The sequence below is a fragment of the Amphiura filiformis genome, chromosome 11, assembly GCF_039555335.1.
Source record: "Amphiura filiformis chromosome 11, Afil_fr2py, whole genome shotgun sequence".
NCBI lineage: Eukaryota > Metazoa > Echinodermata > Ophiuroidea > Amphilepidida > Amphiuridae > Amphiura > Amphiura filiformis.
Genome location: NC_092638.1, coordinates 30,267,059 through 30,286,156, shown reverse-complemented (window position 1 = coordinate 30,286,156; position 19,098 = coordinate 30,267,059). Strand labels below are relative to the sequence as shown.

The following is a 19,098-nucleotide window of genomic DNA, read 5'->3' as shown; positions in this document are numbered from 1 at the left end:
ACGGTGGTGGGACGGGGAATCGAACCCACGCACGTCGAGCAAGCTCTCAGATTATGAGTCCAAGGCCGTAACCACTGAGCCACCGTGCTCCCTACGTATACTTGTTCGTGCAATTGCGCAAAAATCGATCATATGATTATGTAGAGATGAAACGGGGAATTATTTTCGTCCAAATACACCTCAAAACTTGGTAATCCCTGGTAATATGCAACACCAAAGAAATGCGTTGAAGTGAAACTAATTGGATTTCTTTCATTGGAATTGGTAATCTGATAATTGCTTCAGGCAAAATTGCCAGACTCAAATCTATCTTAAATGTATATTATTTGTCATTCATTGACCAGCGAAAGGGGCGCTAGACCACTAAAAGTAACCACCGGTCTTCCACACACTGTGGGTGTTCCATAATCTTGTCTCATCCAGCCTTTATTAACAACAGACATCTACCTCTATTGAAATAAGCTGATTGGTACTACAATGAATTCAAGGAACAGATCAACTCACATAAGCCCTTGCGTTTTCGTTTCTGAACAATAGAGCTCCTGAAACAGAAAAGATAAAACGATAGTTCATATCATCCTTGCTTACCGCAATTTTCAGCTGTGACGTCATCTATGCACCGTTTCAGACATTTTATTTCATCCTCACTGACTGTATCATTACCAACATGGACAAGTACCCATCGATGTTCGCATTTCTTCAATAAGTCCTTGACTTCCTCTGAGCCATACTCGTCAATGTAGTCAACTGGATTATCAGGCCCTGTCTCCTCACATAAAAGTACCACAGTTATGTGCCTGAAAAAGTAAACTTCTTACTATTAACAAAATTACCGATGGTGCCGATTACAGTAGTTTCGCCTGAATTTTAACTAGGGGGGGGGGCAATGAGTGACATTTGCCACCAAATTTAAGTCAAATCGGAGCAATGTAAAATTTGACCTCGATCTTTGGCATCGGAAGACCTCTGGTTCTTTTAAATAAATCTCCCACACATTCATATTTATTTACAACACGTATTTGCCAAATCAAAACAACGTTTGACTTTTGACATTGGTATCCTTGGGTCCCCATTTCATCCCTCCCATAAAAAGTATTTTTACTTTTTTTTTCATTACTTGGGCATATTGACCTCATTTTACCCCACGATGACTCTTGATCTGAACGTCTTCAGGTGACCTTAGGTGTCCTACCCAAGATTAAGTACCACATGATGCAGTCATGTCTACAGTAGAATTCACCACGACCTTTGCAGGACTTAAACACCATTAAAAGCTATTAAACCAAGATAACACTCATTGAAAACAGCTCAACTGATTAAGTCAGATCTTCTCTGGTTGTGCACATGTGTCTGTTTTACCTGTACGGTATCGCAATGAGTTGGTATTATAGTTTCAGTTGGGTAACCAATTATAAAGGAAACGCAAGGTTACAATAGTATGTGGGCCTTTGTTCACGAAATGAAACAATGGTCTGCTTATTGTTAACCAGCATTCTTGAAAATGAGCAACCTAATGATTGTTGACTTAACACGGTTTGGAAATAATTTCTTCATATTTTTGGTGTTATCTGTCGTTTACAGATCCTTCCTAAAACACAAAAGTGCGAAAACTTCCAAACACCTAAATTAGCTAAAAATGTAGGACATGTTACAAAACTATATTTTCTAGAATTGCATAGAATACTTTAAATGTAGCTTGTACCGTTTTTTTGTGGCATCCTTCAGAAGTGAGCGGTCCGTTACCAATATTTTCGGTCAAATCTCCATTCAATTAACACGGGGAGTTGGCTAGCTATGAGCTAGCTATGCCTTGACCTCACTCATATTTTACCAAAGTGCGACTATTTCTGAACATCTAACCTAGCTGTTAGGTCATGTTAAAGAAATATATTTGCTAGAAGCTTGGAGAATACTTTAAATATTGGCCGGTTATTTTTCACACAGTGATGTTAACTAGGCAAATGTCTATACTTCTAACAAACACAATTTGTAAAGGTCGCGCGTCAATGGTGAGAGCACTGTGTATTGTCTATAGGAAAACGGACAGTAACTGCAGTATGATGTTTAAGTTAACTAGTAGTGAAGCTTTTGGAATCTTTTTTACGAAACTTTAATCTAATTATAGCACACACATACACACCCCGTACACAATCAACTAGTGACCAGTGACCGGATCCCTTTATAAACAAGTTCAGGCAAGACAAACGATGATAGAGAACTCGATTTTACCCACAGGGTGACACGTGATACTATTATTTGAAGCTATTTGATTTAGATTCCTTATGTAAACTCAACCTAGAAAGTATCGAAACGATTATAGATGGTCAGATATATCGGGAACTGAATATATATAGCAACAACTTATTTAATGTATATAAAGCGCAGCTTTCTCCTGCACATTTTAACACCTATTTTGTTGCTCTACGATATCATTTGGTCCAGTTATGGGCGCTAGAGTGGCTTCAAGTCGGATTTTGAAAGTTGCACTTAGCTCCTATACGAAATGCGTTCGTCGTGTACACACACACAAACAAACAAAATCAAGACAAAGGACACCGATGTGCTCTGTTTACTTAACCATGAACTTTACTTTATTTCAATACTTGCTACCCTTTACTTATCTCTGACTTATCTCATGAACTCTTTCTGCTGACATCTCAATACTTGGTGTGCCAACCATCACTGTCTATCACTGCCTGGATTCGTCGTCGCATGCTCTGAACAAGATGTTTTATCTTCCATTGGCTTGAATAGGAGCTAAGCCACTTTCAAAATCCGACTTGAAGCCACTCAAACTCGACTAAATGATATCGTAGAGCAACAAAAGAGGTATAAAAATGCGCAGGAGAAAGCTGCGCTTTATATACATTAAATAAGGTTTTGCTATATATTTCAGTTCCCGATATATCTAACCATCTATAATCGTTTCGATACCTCCTGGGTTGAGTTTATGTAGGAGTTACGAATTTTTGAAGATATCATCAAAAAACTGTCGACTTTGTCTCAAACGTGATATACGCCACAGTAAAGACTAATTCAATAGTTTTTGATGATTTCTTCGTAAATGTATTGATTTGGAACGCCTAATTTCAATATGTTAATGACAAATATATGAGCGTTCACCTGATATTAAAATCTGCATGTTGATGGGGGTAGAGTAACGGGTTACCCACCTTTAACATGTTTAAAGTATCAGTGCAGTTAAATTTACACACATAATTATAACATTGTGGAGTTTGAGCGAATAATTAACCGATGCACGTGTATACAAACCAGTATTATTGTGAAACCAATCTATTTTATTGGCATATTTTCGGCTGTGTCGTATTAATTTTGCTTTCATCAAAAACTACTATGTTTGTAGACGAGGTTTTACGGTATATTTCATAATACAATTGTACTATTATCAACAAACAATCAGTAGTACAGACAGTGATAACCAAAAAATACGTAAACAATATAATTACAAAGATCAAGTATGCATAGGTGACCCAGTGTCATGATTGTATTGTCTGATTTCATGTTTTTGCTGAACCATGAAATGAATCAGCATATATTAAGCTGTTACTTACTAACTTACTTACTGACTCGCCTTGATCATAAATGGACATATCTAGAAATGCCACGAAGGTATGACCCCGAGTGATGTCAAATGAAACAGGAAAAAAGTAAAGAATATAAACAAAATATTTCCCCATGCGGGGTGACACTCCTCATAACACCCGAGTCAATATTCACATATGTCCTTTTTATATCTCAAAATGCCAAGAAGGTATGACCCCCGCGTGGTATCAGATGAAAGAAAACAAAGTAAATAATACACAGGGGGAAGAAGAACCACGCATCGCACGCCAGCACAACTAAACATGAATTTACAAATGGAAACATTACATGCAAAGGCAGATATACCAGAGTAAAAACTCCGGACATATCTGCCTGTGCGGGGACCTGAACCCCCAGACCTTTTGAGTCTTGTTTATCAGGGACAGTCTGTGTAGCTCAGTGGTAGAGCGCTCACCCGACACGCAAGAGGTCTAGAACTTAGAAAGTACATGATGAATTTGTCTAGTTTTGGGCACGAATAAAGATTGAATCCCAGGTTCGCCTTTGGTAAAATATGGACGTGCCTTTAAACTTGTGTGGAAACAGAACGTCTTTGACCTTCAACAACCTTAGGACTTGAAGGGAAGCAATACTATTCTTCAAAAAGATCGAAAATGAAAAAGCAGTCGTTAGGCCAATCAAATTTAGGAACCACCCACCACTAATTGCAACAGATACCATTTTATCACCATTCATTTCAGAAAAGTATATTAAAGAACATATTAAGGCCAGAGTAATGGAAGACACATTCGTCCACGCCCGAATTTGAGATTTCTTGATATTTATCAACACTAAGATGTATTCTTACACTTGAAACTGATAAAATACAACTTGCTAATATTTATTCGTATTTTTGCTTGAGTTTATTTCACTCTTTTCAACTCTAAAAAGTCACATGGCTCAAGACAGCTTTGTAAATTGGCGGGAAATAATGAGTCAGAAATGCGTGAATGCGAAATATTGTGATTTCGCGCACGATCCGCGTTGCGTGACGTGGCGCAACTCTACGCGTATGTCCAACGCAGGCAAGACGCATTCGGTATGTTGTTAATGGCAGCAAATATGGTGTAAACAAAACAAAATTTTGCAGTCAAAATGCCACTTAGATTTTTTATTTATTTTGAATTTTGGCGCACTAAAAGCAGACATTATAGATTCATTGGTGCAAAAAGTCTTACCGTTTTAAAATATAAGAACGATTTGTGCATAATTTTGACATTTTTTACTAAAACGCCGATTTCTCAGAGTTCACTTTTGACAATATTGCACGATTTTTGTGACAATATAACTCGACAAATATGCAAGCAAAAGGTAAACTTTTTTTGCTATCGTTTAGAGTACATCAAAGTCTAGGGAAGGTTTTCTCATTTTTTCAAAACATTTGTTTGAAGCAAAAATATACACCATTATGTGCAATTTGTAGCTTAATAGAGTGACAAAGTTGCTTTTTTCACAGTTTTTTTTTCTTTTCAATATTTCGAAAAAAGAAACAAATTTCAAAAAAATAAAAAAAACCTTCCCTAAGTTCATGTCTCTTCTTCATGAAAAGCTGATTTTTTTTTACACCGAACGGATTTTTTTAAAGTTGTCACAAAAAAGTGAATTTTTGTGATTTTTTCAAAAACTCGAGATTTTAGAAAAAATCTGACGTCACTATGGGATTCCTTGACTCATTCCCTTTCCAGTTTAGTTAGTTAGTTATATATACTTTGGACATACATGTACAATTCAGAAATAATGATGCTCGAAAAGGTCTATGTTCTCTCCAATTACTCTGGCCTTAAAAGTCCCCAAAAATTCCAAGTAGTGGAACAGTGCCTAATTTGCATAAATCCAAAATGGCCACTTATGCAGGGGTGTCATAAGGATTCACAAAAAGTATAGTTTGATCAATCTCCGATATACAGTTCTTGAGTTATGGGGGAAAGGTCAAATGTGAACATTTGGATTCCACAGGGGAACAAAAATTGACAAATGATCTGATTTTGATAAAAAAAAGTAGTTTCATATTGATCCGCTAACAGAATTGTTTTAAAATGAATAGTTTGCCATAGAAGAAAAAAGCCTTCTTTGTCAAAAACAACATATTTGAAAATAAATTATAAAACAACTGCAAAATGTCCAGCTCTTAAATGGGTGTTTTATGAGCTGGCAGATTATGTTATACCACTGTTCCAAACGGCAGCACTCTGCATACTTATATTTACGAGAAAATATATAACAAAACCTCATTTTGACCATATATATATATATATGTATTATTCCATGCATTTTCATGCAGCGTGTGTCGGCCATATATTTTAGGCTAATGATGTTACGCAATCCTGTGTGTGTATTAATTATAAATATGTAGCATGAAAGATATACGAGTAGGTACATTCTTAATGAGATCATAAAGGAATGTTATGGAATCAATTTATAGCATGAGGTCAAAGGTCAACTTTCATTACATATGTATCCAAGAAACCTTATTATGATATCACATGTTGTTTAAAATGGATGCCTAACTTTCACCTCACCCAGGTGACCTATAACCTGCCCTATGATGACCTATAGAGAAACAACACATGCTATAACACTGCAAGTCGTGTTCACACAGTTATAAGTGAGTTATTACCGGTAATAGGAGACTTATAACCGGTAATAGTCACTTATTACTGGTAACAAGTGACCTAACTCTAACATAGGCAGCAGAATTGGACTGTGCTTTAACTGCTGGAGCACTTCAGGGAAAGGGGATAGCATGATTGATATTATTCTCGAATTCTGTATGGAAGTATTCTCAACGCTGACACTTCCACGTCAATGGGTCACAAATATAATCATTCCTGTACCAAAGAAAGGCGACCTCTCTCTCTCATGACAAACTACCGTGGTATTTCACTTATGTGCATTGCCGCAAAAATGTACAACAAGATCCTTTTGAACAGGATCCGGCCTCACATTGATCCTTAGAAGCAACCAGGCTGGCTTTAGATCAAGTCGCAGCTGTGCTCAGCAAATACACATTTTGAAGAGGATCATGGAAGGCTTCAAGGAGTACCAACTTCCCTTGACAGTCACTTTTGTGTACTTTAAAAAGCCTTCGACTCCATCAACAGGTTTGTCATGTTTTCAGTGCTGCGGCATTATGGAATACCAAAGGTTGTGGTAAATGCCATCCAGGTGCTCTATAAGGATTCCAATAGTGCCGTTATGGTAGATGGAAGTATCTCAGAGCCTTTCCAAATAACAACTGGAGTGCTTCAGGGTGATGTGTTGGCACCATTCCTTTTCATTATCCTGGTAGACTACCTTCCGAAGATATCAACTTCTGAAATTGACGCTGGAATTGTTACCTACCCACGTAGATCAAGCAGGCATTCTGCTAGGATGCTGAATGACCTGGACTTTGCTGATGATATTGCCCTGTTGGAATCTTCCATAGCCCGGGCCCAGTCGCAGCTTACTAGGACTGCAACTGCAGCAGCAGATCTAGGCCTTGTCATCAGCGCACCTAAGACATAATATAGGACTGCAAACTGTAACGCCCAACCAGCACTTGAAGTCTATGGTAGTACCATCAACCATGTCACCGACTTCAGGCACTTGGGTTCCCAGATGGGCTCTAGTGCTGGAGACCTAAAACGAAGAAAAGCACTAGCCTGAGCAGCTTTCTGGAAACTGGATCGCCTTTGGAGAAGCCCGTCCCTGACAATGGAAACAAAAATCAAGCCGTTTGAGACAACTTGTGTTACTGTCTTTCTGTACGGGTGTGAGTCATGGCTAATCACAAGGACATGGAAAACAAGATCAATGCCTTTGAAACATCTTGCTACAGAGTCATGTTTTACATCAAGCGTGTGGACCGGATTACAAATGAAACCATCTACAATCTGACCAACACCAATCCACTGGTTGCCAGAGTCAAGATTCATCAACTCAAATTTCTCGGCCATATACTGCGTCTTAAAGGGGCATTTCGTGATCCACAGCCTCATCCCCCACTTTTCCCAAAAAATTGAGATTTTTACACCACTGGATACCTCTGGCTACATAATGTTTATGTACCAAATATTTCTTGCAGATTAATTCGTTTAGCAAAAATATCGTTAAATTTGAATTTCGTTCTGGTGCACCAGAACGAAATTACAACACATTGTCTATAGAGCAGTGTAATACACATAATCATGCATAACTCGCAAACGCAAAATCGGAATCAACTGAAATTTTGGAAATAAGCTTGTTCGTGGATATCTACTGAAAAATGTCGTACAAAGAGGATGCTAGGATCACGAAGTCCTCCTTTAAAAACGACGAGCCTGTGAAAGAATATGCCATTTATATTCCACCATATGGGAAGAGGAAATCGGGACGGCAGCGCACACTGTACTTACTTAGTAATAGTGACTTATTACCGATAGTAAGTCCGACTTAAGTCCGACCGACCGTGTGAACACGACTAATGTGTGTATGTGGCTGGTATTACAAGAAATTGTATTCTATTCGCTATCGAAGTTATGTAATAATCGGATTAACTACCATGACAATAGATGAATACAATCTTTGAATATATCGCACTGCACTAGAAGCAGATTACACTCATCACCTGTGTATAGTCGTGTTCACACGGTTGGACTTAAGTCACTTATTACCGGTAATAAGTCACTATTACCAGTTATAAGTCGCTTATTACCGTAATAACTAACTTATGTCCGACCCTGTGAACACGACTTATGTCTGCAATCTGCAATGATTGAATACAATACCGCTCTTTTGAAAGATAATAAGGGTCTTTTATCTATTCAGTTTCTTTTTCCGTATCCGTTTTGTTTTCGTATGTCATTGTTATTCTGAAGTGTTAGCCTCCCAGGTGTGACCAATCTTTTATTCTAGCCTTTTGTCACTTACTAATAACTTGAAGCAAGTGAATAATCGCATTCGTTTCCGTAAGTAGGGTAAATGTCTGACTTCAAAACTCCAAGTAAGTGGGTACGTGCTCACTAAGACAAAAGAAGTATCTAAATTTTACGGTGCAAAATTCACGAAAAATTGCACGGCTTCATTTGGGTGTGGCGAAAAACACTTTTTTCTCGGATCGACTTGAAACTCGGAGAATCTTACTGGGGTACATACTACTATTGTGCTGAAATATCAGTATTAAGATCGAAATATGTTTCACCCAGGCAGTAGAATTTCACAAAATTCCTACTTATTTGCTATGTCTTACTGTATGTAGAGAAATCATTAGGAAAAGTAGGCATTCAGATGACATTCTAGCCAATATTAAACACTTTCGGTAGTTTGTTTCGACCCTCTAAAACATCACAAAATAATCTAGCAGACTCAAATAAATGTTATCATTATACGTTGCTAAAGACATGTATGTAGTTAAATATTGATGATATTTAAGTTGCTAAATTAAGGGTGTGGGGTATTATTATGGAGAATTCCCCAGTTCTACTCAGTAAAATTGCACAGTTTTGGTCTTGTTGCATAGATATGAACTGCAACATTACCAAACATAAAGGACATTATATTTTTCGGGTAGCCATGTTTTGACCAGAGGTCAAAAGGTCACATGGCCTTGAAAATTACTGCAAATCAGATGTCACATGACCCTTTAACCCCTGGTAAAATCAGAGCTATTCTATAATCGTATCTCAATTATTTTTTGTACTTTTGCAGTTCATATATCTATGCAAAAATAGACTGAGTAAAACTGAAGAAATGCTCCATACTACCATGACTATCATCTGCCTCTTAATTTAGCAAATCTTAATACCATAGATATTTACCTACATATATACCTGTCTGTAGCGAACAGTTATTGTATAACAAAGTTGAGATTTTTTACTACCTGGTGGTGTTTTGGAGGGTCCAACTAACTACCCAAAGTGTTTAATATTGGCTATGATGTCATCTGAATATCTATTTTTCCAGCTTTTTCCCAGGTTGTACTGATTTCTCTACATAGAGGTACACAGTAAGAAATAGCAAGTAGTTACAGATATAAGTAGGAATTTTGTGAAAATCTAGTAATATGTACACTAGTAAAATGATCTGAGAGTTCCAAATCGATCACAGAAATGGAGTGTTTTTCGCCACACCCTAGTATGTATACAATGGCCTAGCCAGGACCTTTTCAGAGGAGGGAGGAACGAGGGGGGGGGGGAAGCGAGGCAACTTTCAAGGGGAATGGGGGCAAAATTTGACGATGGGCTAAAAAGTACAAACAAGGCATATAAATATTAAATATAGTAGCGTAGCCAGCGGTGGGGCAGGTGGGACAGAGTGCCCCCCTGACAAAAAATGAAAAAAAAAAAGTGCCCCTCTGACAAAAAATAAAAGAGCAATTTAGAAGGGCAAAAGAAAAGAAAAGGGGCAAGGAGCCCGATCATGGGCCAAAATAGTGTAAAATGCGAAATTTGCGCACATTGTAAATATAAAGCACATTTCCATCGTGATAATGGACAAACATAGTGTAAAATATCTCATTTTTGCGCGCTACGCGCGTACATCGTCCATGTATTTACGTATGATGCAACTGTAATTTTTTCGTCTGTGCCCCCGAAATTTTATTCCCCCCCCCCCCCTCCGACCAAAGCTGGCTACGCGCCTGATTAAATATCAGGGTGGATAGCATCACTCTGGGCATCAGACTTCTCACAAGGGAGGACAGCTACCCCTCCCCCGGCAACACCATTATATATATCTGGGTGTTATTATTTTTCTAGAAATACCATGACCTTTCATACTATGCAACATTTGATAAACCATATATTTTGAAAACCATCTTTACTTTAATTCTAATCTCAGTTACTGACGTCACTGAAGTTAATCATAAACTAACTATATCATTTACTGCAGTGTAGAAATGAGTGGTAATAATAATGTTGATATATGACGCATTTTTGTAATTCAAGCAGGTTTTCAACGTTATTCAAAAGTTTGATAAAATGTATGCAATTTGCCAGCACGTGTCTTCGAGAAAGTAAGTGATCAGTTTTGATATTAACATAGATCAGAATGGAGTTATAAATCATAACCATAATTCATTTTGGGTTACGCTTTCCTAAAATCAAGATCTGTGCTTGACAACAGGAAGTATAATACGGTTATAGTGACATGTTTAAAACCTCTTCCACTGGGTAATAATGAGAAAGTGCAATAACAGTTACTAATTTTAAAGTCTGGCAACTGTTTTTATTTGCTTAGAAATTGTTTTCCCATTTGGATACCTGGGGCCCAAAATACATGTATTTGACCTGTGGGGCTCACCTAATGAGGCTCATGTTCCCATGTAAAGGTATAACGGTGAAGTGATATCACTGTACCATCTGTGAGCCCGGCCATTTGTTTAAACATATTGGGCCCTGGATCCCATAGTATTTAAAATGTAGATGGTCCGGGTAGTTGGTACACTGATAGTCCTAAATGTATTCTACATTTAGAAGTATACATGAGCCCCCATTATGTCATCTTATGGACCCCTGGACTCCAAATGTTAAAGTAGAGGGCACCAGAGTGAGAAGACTAGCTCTATAACTACAAGGCACACCGACATCGCCCGGTTAATAATTACACTATACAGCAAGAGACACTGAAATTAATACACGGGATCGATACACGTGGATGTGCTATGCACGATTGATATTCAGACGATAAATCTTTGGATACCGGGTTTGAAAATGATGAATATCTCCCGTAAATGATTTCGTATAAAGAAACCAGATGTGGTTCCTTGCACTTGAATATATATTTTTAACAGATATGATAGTCGTTAGTTTGCGCTTTGAGATACTAGCTTGCGTCTTGAGTCAAAAACTGACAATAATTTTGATTTATATGTGCCGAATTATATAGCGCAGTGTATAGGCCAATCGTGAAGGTAGTCTAAACCCATATGACCTATGGTGTACCATGCTCGACTAACACACAGCGAGGTCAGTCACCGGGCTAATTCAACCTACCATGGCGATTTCTGCCATGAAGATATCGGGGCGATGACACTGTGCAAGGCATTAGGGATCATATGTGACACATACGTATGGCCCTAACCCTCAGATGCCTTTTGCCTATTTTGGGCCAAGATGTTCAAGGCTAGGGCCCAGAGGCCCAAATATTAAAACAAAGTGTTTGGCCGTGTTGGTAAAAACAAAGAGTTCTGTCCTTTTAAAATTGCGAACACGGGTGAAATTGTGAAATAAAATCCATAACAGTTGCAGTTATGGTTTACAAATATGGGTTTATTTTTGTTTGTATTTTAATTCAAAACTTAACCATTAGCAGGTTATGTTAACACATTCATGACACTAATCAAGAAAGGTGTAAAAATCTGAATCTTGATTTTACAATCCTCCGGATGAGCACATTATTTAATAGGCCTCTTTTAGGTGTGCATAACTTTCTGAATGATCCGTAATTTAACTCTTAATATGCAGTCTGGCAAATCATGAGGTGGTGTAACTACATACATGTATGATTTTCCAGGTGGATGTTTGTTTCTGCTCACAGTTACCCGTCATTGGTCGGAGAAGATTTTGTTACGGTCCACGCATCTTAGCGATTTTCTGCAAATGTAAGTTGAATATTAAGTATGTAGGCTATACAGTTTGTTTTATGTCACATGGCAAAATAATGCCTATAGGGAATACCAGGCTATCGACAATTAACTCTTTAAGGGTATACGAGGTATTGTTGGTCGAAGCAACCAAAAAAAAATCGGTTTTCATTATCTAGATCAATATATTATTGAAAATTAACACCTTGATGTTTTGCAAAAGTTCATTCTACAAATCGTGTATTTTGCAAACTAGCTTAATTTATTGTTGCCAATGAGTTATGTACGTTTTACAAAAGTGTTGTTGTTTCAGCCCTCTTTACAACGTAACTCAAGAACCGCAGCACCTATAAAAGTATATCTGTGATATTTTAATTCTTCTACACGCTCGCTATGAATTGAGTAATGCAGTTTTTGCCAAAGCGCACTGCCATTCGTAAGATGCTGTGAACTACCAAATCACAACAGTTTAAAATAATTAATAACCTTAAATAAGAGAGCATCCCTATTATTTGTATACTAAAGTTCATTATGGCCTATTGGTATTAGTCAGTTTTAGTACTTTCTTTCCAAAATTCATACTAATGCAGAACATTTTCGTTAGAAAGGTTGATTGATTCATGACTGTTTATTTGTTTTGTCTTGTGCTTTGTTTATTTAAATATCAGTTCCCGATAGGCCAAATTTATTCGGAATAAAACGTTCAATATGACAGAATAATAATCTGTTTTAGTATAATCGGATAATATTTACTTTTTCTTTGTTTCTTCAGCAGCCGTTACTGCATTAAAAAGACATAATACTGCACGATTTAGGGACAGAAATATGATGTGTTTTCGGACATAGCACCTAAACAGAGCAAATGGCGTCCTCGATCATCGGATGAATGTTTTCTATTATTTATGCTGTGTTTTCGTGCTGCGTTTAGAAATACAGCATGTTTTTTCAATTCTTATGTTTTCTATTAAAGTGCTTTGTTTGGGTGCTGTGTTTTGAAATACATCATGGATTTTTTTTAATTCTTATGTTTTCAATTATGATGCTGTGTTTACGTGCTGTGTTTGGAAATACATCATGATTTTTTTATTCTTATATTTCATTTTTTGAATTCTTATGTTTTGTATTATAGTGTTATGTGTTTGGGCTGTGTTTCATAAGAATGTGTGTTGGTGTCCTTTGGACACAGGATTTTAATGGTTAAATACCACTAATAGGCCTGGGCGATACATTGAAATACGACGAGTAACTATTTGTTTTCATGGCATTCGAAAAGACTGCATTAAAATCGCTGAAATTATTGATCAAGTAAAATAACAAAAAAAGTACTTTTTAGAGTTTGATGCTTCAAAATGGTACATTTTCTCTCATTATATGACATTTTTGTTGTAATAGTACCAACATTCATACGCACGGCTTCGGTTTTTAGTAAATATTCGCCCTATCATATTGTAACTTTCAGCTTCGAGGGCGCACTGTCATTTTAAGGTGTTTACGGTTCAGTGCGTTAAAACAAGAAAAGTCTCAGGTCAACCTATGTTGAATTTTTGATCATTTGGCATCTAAATCATATAGTTTCACCTGATATTAGTGGCATTGAACTGTGAGCGTTCTGAATATGAGAAAATTCCACCCGAAATTAGGCATTTTCCCATTGAAACCCGTGTAATACATAATTAGTGGTATTTAACCTTGTGATGCGTCTAGTGCATTAGCGAGGTAGACTAGTTTTAGCATGTACTTTAGTGCTTGCAATTTCTGCTTCCAGCTTCTACCGCTGGCTAGTTGTAAGGTGAAAAGGGAAGCAGATTGTGTAAGCCTTCCCCTGCCAGTACACAGCCTCTCCTACATCAATACTCTTACAGAGCCTCCCAGCGACAACACACGGACCCAGGCAAAACAGTAAGGGATCTCGGAGCAGCATTGGATCCCAGAGATGTGGCGTGCAGGCCCACCGGCGTGTGGACACGCCCTGGTGGAGCTCTGATATAAAATCCCCTTCTATCCCACATTGGGCCAGTGTGGAAGGGTAGGACCAACTATTCCAGCATGACTGACACAAGAAGGCAAAGGCCCCCAGCCCCCAGCAGGTCATTTGCTCCGGACCAAGGTGGCGGTTCGTCAAAGTAATAGTGGGTGCGAAGAATACCTGGGTAAGGACAGGCCACCAAAGGAACTTGACCATCACAACATAATAATGTGAGATCACTGTTGCAGGTAGAAAAACTAGTGGAGTTGGAAGAAGAAGTCGAAATGGTAAAATAGAACATCACTGTACTGGGTGAAGTCCGAAGACGAGGAGATGAATTCACAGAGTTAAAGAGTGGCCATAATTTCTACCACATTAGAACCAATGACAAGAGTGAAGCAGGGCTTCCTGATATACAAAAGTATCGCAGGAAATATAACTGAAGTCAAAGGTATAAATGAACGCCTAGCTCAGCTGACAGTAAAAATAAACAAGACGATGAAGAGGTGGACAAACTCTACGAGGAAATAACTGAACTACTAAAGAACAACAAGATTCAATTCACAATAGTCATGGGTGACTTTAATGCCAAAGTTGGAAAAGAGAGGATGGAGAAGAGTGCACAATTGGAAAATTTGGGAGTGGAGAACGAGGTTGTAGGGGTAACAGACTCATCGAATTCTCAATCAGTATTAACAAGCTGAAAATATTGAAAACTTTTTTCAAAAAGCCAGTAGGTAGGAAATGGACCTGGAGAAGCCCAGATGAGGCACAAAGAATGAAATTGATTTCATTCTCACAGACAGTTCACACTTCATTCAAGACGTAAACACCATCAGCAAAGTGAATGTAGGTAGCGACCACAGGATGGTAATGAGCAAGTTAAAATCAACACCAGCAGCATCAACCTAGAGTTGCAGGAAAAGAAAATAGAATTTCAACTGCAGCTGCAAAACCAGTTCTAACTCTTGGCAGATGAATGTCCAGAAGAGAGGACTCTAGACTCATTGAATGACCAGATAGTGGAAACAATACAAACACTGGCCATATATACCATAGCAATAGAGGAATACAATTTTTGAGTAGATCGACCTGCACTACAAGCAGATTGCACTCACCACCTGTGTATGTCAGCAAACATAAATTGAATACGATACCGCTCTTTTCAAAGATACTAATCTTACAGGTGCGAGTGATCAGCCTTTTTTGACATATATGGTACCGCGTGAATGTTGTAGTGCAGGGCGATATATTCAAAATTGCATTCCTCTATTGCTATGGTAGTTAATCCGATTAATTACGTCACTTCAACGGCAAATAGAAAACATAAAAATATTTTATTAATTTCTTGTGTTTTTTAATAAAGTACTATGTTTGGAAATACAGCATGGATTTTTTTAAAATTTTTATGTTTTCTATTATAGGCTGTGTTTGGGTGCTGTGTTTGGAAATACATCATAGTTTTTTTTAATTATTACGTTTTCTATTTTTTTTTTATTTTTTTTTATTTTTTTATAAAATGCAAGGTGAACAATTGCCCAATAGGAATGACCATGTCAAGCACTTATATAGGCAACAGGGCACTATATTAGTAATCCGTATGGGCTAATGAGTGGTTCACAGCAGGTTAGGAGAGTGACAAGAACCCTCTGCTAAATCATAATCCCAAAAGATGTTGATGTACACGGCTCTTGAAGGATTGAGCCCCATAATCAGTGATCTCTCCAACTACACAATCCGGGATTCCATTCCAAACATGTACTGCAACATGGACGAAAGTTCTGCCTGTTGACAAGGTTCTTGAGACTGGCTCAGTCAGTGCATGACTTGGCATTGAGAGACTGGTGCGAGTGGCTCGTCTGATCACGTAAGGCTTGGGCAGCAATGCTTTCAAGTCTGGCGGGCACAAGCTGGTGTGCATCTTGTAGAGCACAGATGCAGCAGCCACCTGTCGTCTGTGATGTAAAGAGGGGATGTTAAGATCCATTCTTGCCTGCTGCTCGTCTGCGCCAATAATCCTCAATGCTTTGCTCTGTATGGAGTCAAGGAGCTTCAGGGTGGTGGTTGAGGCACTCATCCAGCATAGTGAGGCATACTCCATAACACTACGAACCTGGGCCTTGTAAACTGTGGTTCTCCCTTTAACATCAAGCTTGTTTGCTACCCTCCTTAGTGCTCCAGCTCTGCCAGTTTGGTGTTCCCAAAATAAAGTGCTAGTCTAGTTGGATTCCTTTTTCTTGAGATAGTCAGGGCTTTGCACTTGGAGGGCTCGAAGGTGACTTTCCACTTGTCTGCCCAGATCCTCATTCTCTCCAGGTCCCGGTTGAGGCTCGCTGTTGCAGCTATGCTGTCATCACTTGATCTGATATCGCAGAATAGGGTGGAGTCATCTGCATACAGATACATGGTGTTCTCGCATTCATCTCCCAGATCATCAATAAAGACAGTGGATAGCAGCGGGCCCAGGATTGAGCCTTGTGGTACAGAGGCATTGATGGACGTACTGTTTGAGGATTGGCCAGATAGAACCACTTTGATGGACCGGTTGGATAGGTAGCTCTCAATCCAGGTCAGAAGCTTGCCAGAAACTCCTTTGCCTTTCAGCTTAGAGCAAAGTCCTTTGTGCCATACCTTATCAAATGCTCCTTTGATGTCCAGGGCAACTAGACGCACTTCATGACCTCTGTCTAGAGAGTTGGACCATTGCTGAGAGAGGATGGTTAAGATGTCAGCTGTGCTGTGATGGGGTCTAAAGCCAAACTGCCTGTCTGAAATGAGATGGTGCTGCAACAGGTACTTCTGAAGCTGCTTCTGTACCACTGCCTCCATAACCTTGCTGATGTTGCTAAGAAGAGAGATGGGGCGGTACATGGATGGATTAGACTTTGAGTCCCTCTTATGGACCGGGATGACTGAAACACACTTCCACTGGCTGGGAAACACTCCATTTGCGAAGCACAGCTCAAATAGGCGGCTGAGAGGTCTTGCTAATTCAGCACTGCACTCTTTCAGGATTCTATTGGGGATCTCATCAGGTCCATTAGCTTTATCAGGTTCTAATTTTTGCAAGAGCCTCCTGATGTCCTTGGCCTTGAAAACTATGGAGTCCTTAAAATTTGGTGGTATCCCCTTTACTTCTGGAGCAGGTTCTTCTGCATTCTCAAGTTGGCATTTCTTATCAAAAGTCTGTCCTAGTATTTCAGCCTTCTCCTTTGCGGTAGTGTAGACCTGGTTTTGATCTTTTATTACAGGTATGTCTGCCCTAGCTTTTCTTCCAGACAGAGTGTTAACCGTGTTCCACCACTTTTTGCTGCTCAGGCTTCCATCTGAAAGTTCTTCCCTCAGCTTGTTGTTGTACTTCCTTCTGGCTTGTTTCTCAACCTGATTGTATTCCCTTCTGGCTTCTGCAAACTTATCCTTGTTTTCCTTAGTGTTGTTTTTCTTCAACTTCTTGAACAGGCAACGCTTCCTATTTGCAGCTCTCTAGCAGCTGTCATCAAACCAAACTTTGTCGCCAGTTTTATTGGTGATAAACTTACTTGGAATGTATATATCCATTGCATCGCTTATGATGTCAGTAACGTTACTGCAAGCTTGTTCAGGGTCGTCGGTTTGGAAGACTTGAGTCCAGTTTGCAGAAGAAAGAAAACCTCTCATGCCCCAGTAGTCAGCTTTGTCATAGCGCCAAACCTTCCGTTTGTAAGGTTTATCTCTGTAGATGGGCACCTTCAACTTAACTAAGACAGGATTGTGGTCTGATGTGCCTAGTCTTGCAAAAGTTGTAGCGGTTGAAGACAGGTAAGTCAGAACCAGATCTAGGATTTGGTCCTCCTAGTTGGCTCAGTAACAATTTGTTTCAGCCCAAGAGAGTTGGACATCTCTAATGTGCGTCGGTCTGCATCTGTCTTGCGACTACCAAGCCATTCTATGTGGTGGACGTTGAAGTCTCCAAGTAAGACCATAGATTGGGCGCTGAACTCGGTAAGTTTAGACAATATGTTGGTATCAAAGTAGCTGATCATATCACTGTTGCTATCCGGTGGTCTGTACACTGCAGCAACCAGTAGCTTCCGAGATCTAAGAGCCACTGAGAACCACATCAGTTCCAGGTCTGTAGGGTCCAGGTCCTTGTCGTGGAAAATTGCGATACCTTCCAGGCAGTAGACAGCAATCCCTCCTCCTCCTGTTGTATTGGGTCTATCCTGCGGCAGCATATTGAGTAGCCAGGGATGGTAATGCAGTCAGCTCCATCCTTTATTGAGGAGTCCAAGAATGTTTCCACAACAACGACAATAGCAGGCTTAAGCTCATTGCACAAATTGGAAAGCTCTCCTAAGTTTGATCTGAGGCCTCTGATGTTCACCTCCAGTATACTCATATCCGTTTCACGTAGTCGATGGACATGCGTTGGTCGTCTCCGTTTAAATCTATCCTTTCGAGGCTTGTTTGTCTTTTTCGTAGCAAGATGTTTACAGGGTTGGGGTTGCTGGCCCCGTCACCCCAGAATCGCACCTAAGCAGTGCGGCAAGGATGTACGCTAGCATGGCCTGAACTGAAAGCATCCTGGGACTCGTAACAGTTCGGGTATCCAGATGAGGTTGATACCGCTCGGTCAAGGATTGGGTGATCATAGCATAAAGTACATCCTCACTACCCAATAGGGTCCCAGCAAACACAAAAACGTTTTAAAAACGTTTTAAATAAGTCATATTTTGGCTTTTGGTTTAGGTAAAAACGTTTTAATAACATTAAAATGTCGGGTTATATAAAGGTCATGATAACGTTTTAAAATTATTGGTAAATTATGCTTTACAAATCCACTTGATTACTCACGTTTTTAGACGTTTCATCTTCCTACGGAAGACTTCATCAGTAATGTGATGAACCAGCAACACTCCTACTCTCATCTCCAGAGGGTGTAGTTCTTTGCAATAGCTGGTCATATACATGATTGAGTGAGTATGTCCCTTCATCGCGGTTGATAACG

General features: G+C 39.1%; 1 protein-coding gene across 1 annotated transcript; it reads right to left on the bottom strand.

The window, feature by feature from the left end:
- Window positions 1-15,768: 15,768 nt before the first annotated feature.
- LOC140163624 (uncharacterized) lies at window positions 15,769-16,212 on the bottom strand. Its single transcript, XM_072186939.1, has one exon. The coding sequence runs from the start codon at window positions 16,210-16,212 to the stop codon at window positions 15,769-15,771; it is 444 nt and encodes a 147-aa protein (XP_072043040.1).
- Between the last annotated feature and the right edge of the window lie 2,886 nt (window positions 16,213-19,098).

Excerpts from the sequence above, each read along its gene's own strand:
- LOC140163624 (XM_072186939.1), bottom strand. The coding sequence starts at position 16,212 with ATGGAGTATGCCTCACTATGCTGGATGAGTGCCTCAACCACCACCCTG.